This window comes from Rosa chinensis, chromosome 6, assembly GCF_002994745.2.
Source record: "Rosa chinensis cultivar Old Blush chromosome 6, RchiOBHm-V2, whole genome shotgun sequence".
NCBI classification, from domain to species: domain Eukaryota; kingdom Viridiplantae; phylum Streptophyta; class Magnoliopsida; order Rosales; family Rosaceae; genus Rosa; species Rosa chinensis.
The window spans coordinates 39773876-39780178 of record NC_037093.1 but is presented as its reverse complement, the minus strand read 5'-3'; the positions used below and the strand labels follow the sequence as shown (position 1 = coordinate 39780178).

Sequence of the window (6303 nt, the reverse complement as noted above, 5' to 3'; positions counted from 1 at the left end):
GTCATATATTAAAAAAAAAGCCACGTGGCAGTGGCTGAGAAACAAAGGCGCCGCTGAAAGAACCAAAACCTTCTCCTGTTTTTTCTAAGTAGTCAAGTACTCGTAATTGTAATACCAAAACTGGTTTCCACAGAATCACAAAATTTCATTTTGACATTTGCATTCTCCCAGGCTGTAATTACCTCAACACGAAAATGGTATTCTCGTACATACATACGGCTTAAGCGGTTTTCTACTTTTGTTGGCTCCCTCTCACAGTCACACGTACTATAAATTCCGCCACTCACAGTTTCCATTTCCACATCCAAAAACAGTCTTTCAACTCTCTACTCTCACAAACAGACATAAACATTCTCTGAACTCTTTACGCCCACAAACACAAACGTAAACATCTCAACCATGTCCAACACTGCTGGCAAGGTGATCAAGTGCAAAGGTAAAACCTGTTAGACACTTTGATCGTTGTTGCTTGCTAAACCCTTCTGTTTGATGCTCCCGTTTGTGCTTTTGGTTTCTGATAATGGAAATTGGTTTGTCTGATCATGTTGTTTTTGGGGGGAGCACGGTTTATCAGAAATCTGATCATCTTGTTTTGGGAGGCACCCCACCCCCTTTGTTGGGTTCTCTCACTTCTCTGTTTCTGAGTTGTGATACCTTTTTTCTTTTCTTTTCTTTTTTCTTCAAAGATATTATTGGGTTTTCTGTATCTGATAAAGGGGCTGTCATTCATTCTGTTCTTTCGTAATGTTGGTGGGAATCGTGAGGATCACTCTGTCTTTTGGTTTAAGATTTGTACCAGTTTGGGCTAAGCAGCTTCTTGGTCTTGTAGTTAGTTCCTCTTGTGAGAACGCTGATTTTGACTATATAATTGTTGCTAATTGATGATGCCATATATGGATTGTAGCTGCGGTGGCCTGGGAAGCCGGGAAGCCGCTGGTTATTGAGGAAGTGGAGGTGGCACCACCACAGAAACATGAAGTACGCTTGAAGATCCTCTTTACCGCTCTGTGCCACACTGATGTATACTTCTGGGAAGCAAAGGTAAACCTTAAACTTATTAAAGCTTTGTCCATCATTGTTTGAACTAGGCAAATTGAACGGAATTCTCAGTATGAGTACCGGCATAGTGTTTAGTTTCATATCTTGGAATCCATCAGTGAAGTTGTTCTATTTTTTCAATCTACAATATATCACTAGTTATCTAATATTGTTGATGAATTTAATGCTTTCCCCAAATTAAAAATAAAAAAGGAAGATAAAAACTCTTCTGTAGATCATACATGCAATTCTAGCCTTGAAGATTATAGATGTCATATGTTGGAACTGAAACAATTCTGTTGTGTCACAGGGACAAAATCCACTGTTCCCTCGGATTTTAGGTCATGAAGCTGGAGGGTATGTGTATCTTTGAATCTTAAAGCTATTTTGTAACAGGAAAATTATTACTATGCTTCTAGTCCCCCTTCATACAGTATATTTACTTTTCCTTGGGATTTTTTGTTTAGAATCGTGGAAAGCGTAGGTGAGGGTGTAACTGAACTCAAACCGGGAGACCATGTCCTCCCGGTGTTCACTGGAGAATGCAAGGAGTGCGCACATTGTAAATCAGAGGAAAGCAACATGTGTGATCTCCTAAGGATTAATACCGACAGGGGTACTATGCTCAATGATGGCAAGAGCAGGTTTTCCAAGGATGGAAAGCCAATTTATCACTTTGTTGGTACCTCTACATTCAGTGAATACACTGTTTCACATGTTGGTTCCGTTGCGAAGATCAACCCTGCAGCACCTCTTGACAAAGTTTGTGTTCTTAGTTGCGGAATTTGTACAGGTTCGGCTGACAAACTTATCACATTTAATCGTGACAGTAGAACATATATCACTGGTTTCTTTACCTGTATTTCTTAGTAATTAATCGGTTTTATATGTGTCTAAAGGTTTTGGTGCAACTGTAAATGTTGCAAAGCCGAAAAAGGGTTCATCTGTTGCCATTTTCGGATTGGGTGCTGTTGGTCTTGCTGTAAGTTATTCATATTTCTTCTTTATCCCATTTCTTCAGCTATTTAGAACTATTCTGATGATATTTTTGTTGCAATTTAGGCTGCGGAAGGTGCACGGGTTTCTGGGGCTGCAAGGATCATCGGAGTTGATCTGAACTCCAACCGATTTGAGGAAGGTATAGACAATGCCTGCTCATGTTCAGGACTCTGCTTCATATCATGTTAAAAGAATGTTCATTTACAATTTGTCATTTTTCTGACAGCTAAGAAGTTTGGGGTGAATGAATTTGTGAATCCAAAAGATCATAACAAACCTGTTCAGGAGGTGAGTACACACAATTTTGTTTAAGTTTGTATTTCCTGCTAGTTGATTAGATAGCCCAACATTTCCATTTGTCTCATTTCTCGGTTCACACTTGGCACTACTCAGTTATCCTTTTGCACTTGACTTTAGAATGAGTATTTTGTGATTTTATTGCACTCCTGTTGAGGACTTTTTTTTTATCGAATCCTGTTGAGGACTTGACTCGAAGAGTTTCTAGTCTGCAACAATATGTTCATGCTACTGGTTCTACTGAATCAAAATACATAATGACTTCACAATTGATTTTAAAGTCATGGAAATTACGGTTTAAGAGAGACTAACATTTGAGTTTTGACATAAAGGTGATTGCTGAGATGACCAATGGTGGAGTTGATCGGAGTGTTGAGTGCACTGGAAGCATCCAGGCTATGATATCTGCCTTTGAATGTGTTCATGATGTAAGCATCTACCTCAGGTTTCCGTGTTCTTGTTGATCGGTTATTCTTGAAGTCTAACATTGTAACTTATTTTCTTTTTTCCAATTTAAGGGTTGGGGAGTTGCTGTACTTGTTGGAGTGCCAAACAAAGATGACACGTTCAAAACCCATCCGGTGAACTTCTTGAATGAGAGGACTCTTAAGGGTACTTTCTATGGTAACTACAAGCCCCGCACTGATCTACCTGGTGTTGTGGAGAAGTACATGAACAAGGTAATCACACTTTTTTTTCGGCCCTCCATTCTAGCATCCCGCTTCATGAAGGCTCTGATGGGATCTTAGATAAATGTAGAAAACATTAGTTTGACATGCAAATTATTTTGGTCTGCAGGAGCTGGAAGTGGACAAATTTATCACTCACTCTGTTTCTTTCTCTGAGATCAACAAGGCATTTGAGTACATGAAGGCAGGACAGGGCATCCGGTGCGTCATCCGCATGGAGCACTAGAGCAGTTTTACTGTGCTTGTTCTTATGTTAAATAAATGAAGTTTATGTATATCATCTATGTCATATGGAAAAATAATAATTTGGTTATGGAATTTCGAGACCTGTGCAAAGATAGGAATAACAGTCATGTAGTTGGAGGTTTTCCGTTTTGAATGTTATATGGTTGATGAAAAGTATATTGTTCTACATGTTATGTTGTTCTGTTCTCTCTACTATTTTGCTACACATCGCGTCGACAAGGTATTCTTCATTGATCACAGCACTCCCAACACCCTGAACTTACAGTCCTTTTCTGTGTGAGCATCGCACACCGGGCAATCCGGAACATATTGGTTTAAACTTTAAAGTAACATATATGTAGGAAACTTGAGTAGAAGAATTTTCTTGCCTCATGCGTCCCCAACAGTCACTAGATTCGTTGAAAAAAGCTGAAGAACCACCGAAGCTTTGGCCTTCGATTCTCCCTCCTCGAGACAAACCAGTACTAGAGGAAAGTCGGCGACAATGAGAATAATCGAACGCCACTGGTGCGACACCGTGAAGTGGCCGGACGAAGGATTTCCAGACAAGTCGTCGGCTCAGGTCGTCGGGTCAAGTCTAAAAGTCTTCTAAGGCATTGATCTCATCTGAGCCATATATATAATCTTTCATTTATTTTAATTTTTAGGGTCCTGATCGAGCAGTGGACAAACAGACGGCTTACATTGCATAGCAAGAAATATTTTTTTTCTTTAAAATTATTTTCAAAATTCTAAACATTCAAAAATTATAATAAATAGCTTGGGTGTTCAAAAAATTCTGTGAAAATTCTCACAGACTCGTTGCATCGCGCAGTTTATCATCTAACTGTTGGTTTCCCTAGCTTCTTATGTCTTGGTGGAGTTGCTCTTTGAAGAATGTAATAAATAAATATATGGTTATAAAGACGAAATTGATCGAAGTCAAAAAAATAATGAAATTGGTTGAATTTTTTACAATAGGCATAAAATATTTAAATCCTCTCATCCAACGGTCAGTTTTTCTAGTTTCGTATGTCTTGATGGGGTTGCTCTTTGAAGAATTTGATATATAGATATAGGGTTATAAAGGTAACTATAGTCGACCAAGTGGATCAAAGTCGAAACGAATACGAAACTGGCTGAATTTTTTTATAACAACCATGAAACATTCCAATCTTCCCATCCAACGGTTGATTTCTCCAAATTCATTTTCCACCTTGTTATTGCTTTTGAAAGATCCATATAATTTCATATGCAATGTACAAGTTATACACCATCAATAGGCACATTGGTATTTCTTACGGTCTGCGAAAATCAAAATTGAAAATTTTTTTTTCCGACCATTCACACATATCCAAGTCATAGTTATATATGTCATGTGAAAAAATTGGCACAATTCGTGGTCGTTATGTCATCGGTCAACTAAAAGGTTATATATATTACTTCGGTTGACGGGTACCTATTGACCAATTAATACGCTATAAATAGATGGGTAATGTCAAATTCATTAATTTCCAGTTTCAATTTTTTAGATCACATAAAATTCTTATATGCCTACTAATGTGGTATGACTTGTTTATTAGTTTTATAAAAAAATATACCTTTCATAAGCAACAAGGTGGAGGAAGTAGATTTTATCAAAAGCGACCGTTTGATGTTATCATTATAAGAAGAAATGATTATGATCAAAATTTCAGTTATTTTTGTAGTCGTTTGGGTCTTGATCTAAGAGGTCAATCTTAAATCTGAAAGACCCACATAAATCTAATATGCACATAACCGCTTATTCGCAACTTCTTTTTTCGATCTGTCAGCTCTCACACTCTCGTGGGTATAAGCTATATCGACTAATGTAAAAATTTTGTAAAGTTTATCTCCTCATAGTTCAGCTCCCCCCTTAGGGAAGTATAAGTGTGTAAAAAGTTGACCGCTTTGTTTGATGTCGAAATGACAGAGGATCGGGTTAATTTTTTTACACATTACCTATTAATATGCTATAAATAGATGGGTGATGTCAAATTCATCGATTTCCAGTTTTTATTTTTCACACAAAATCCTTATATGCCTACTAATGTGGTTTATCTTATTTATTAGTTATATGAACAAGTATACATTTTATAAGCAACAAGGTGGAGGAAATATAATTTAACAAAATCGACCGTTGGATGTTATCATGACAAGAAGAAATGGTTATGATCAAAATTTCAGTTATTTTCCTCGTCTTTTGGGTCTCAATTTACTAGGTCAACCCTAAACCCTAAATATCACATAAAACTAATATGCACATATCTGCTCATTCGTAACTTCTTTTTTAGATCTGTCAGCTCTTACACTCTCATGAGTATGAGCTCTATGAACCAATATAAAAATTTCTGAAAGTTTATCTCCTCGTGGTTCAGCTCCCCGTAGGGAAGTATGAGTGTATAAATGGTTGACTGCTTTATTTGATGTCGAAATGACGGCATATCGGGTTATTTTTTCACATAGTACCTGTTAATATGCTATAAATAGATGGGTAATGTCAAATTCATCGATTTTCAGTTTTTATTTTTTGGATCGTACAAAATCCTTATATGCCTACTAATGTGGTCTAACTTGTTTATTAGTTATATGAACAAGTATACCTGCCATGAGCAAGGAGGTGGAGGAAATATAATTTTACAAAATCGACCGTTGGATGTTTTCGTGACAAGAAGAAATGGCTATGATCAAAATTTCAACTATTTTCGTCGTCGTTTGGGTCTCGATCTACTTTGTCCACTCTAAACTCTAAATACCACATAAACTAATATGCAAATAACTGCTCATTCACAACTTTTTTTTTCTCTCGATTTGTTAGCTTTCACATTCTCATGGGTATGAGCTAAATCAACTAATATAAAAACTTAGAAATTTTATCCCCTTGTGGTTTGACTTCACTTAGGGAAATATAAGCGTATAATCAGTTGACCAAATGGATCTAACTCCAAACAATAACAAAATTGGCTGAATTTTTTACAACAAGCATAAAATAATCCAATCCTCTTATCATATGGTCGGTTTCCACAGTTTCACA

At 36.9% G+C, this 6303-nt stretch overlaps 1 protein-coding gene across 1 annotated transcript; it reads left to right on the top strand.

Moving 5' to 3' along the window:
- Positions 1 to 272: 272 nt before the first annotated feature.
- On the top strand, positions 273 to 3425 carry LOC112173796 (alcohol dehydrogenase). The gene is made up of 10 exons (XM_024311480.2): positions 273 to 436; positions 905 to 1041; positions 1349 to 1395; positions 1506 to 1831; positions 1938 to 2020; positions 2101 to 2176; positions 2264 to 2325; positions 2667 to 2762; positions 2853 to 3014; positions 3133 to 3425. Exons 1-10 carry the CDS (start codon positions 400 to 402, stop codon positions 3247 to 3249), a joined length of 1143 nt encoding a protein of 380 aa, XP_024167248.1. The 5' UTR covers positions 273 to 399; the 3' UTR covers positions 3250 to 3425.
- The last annotated feature ends 2878 nt before the right edge of the window (positions 3426 to 6303 follow it).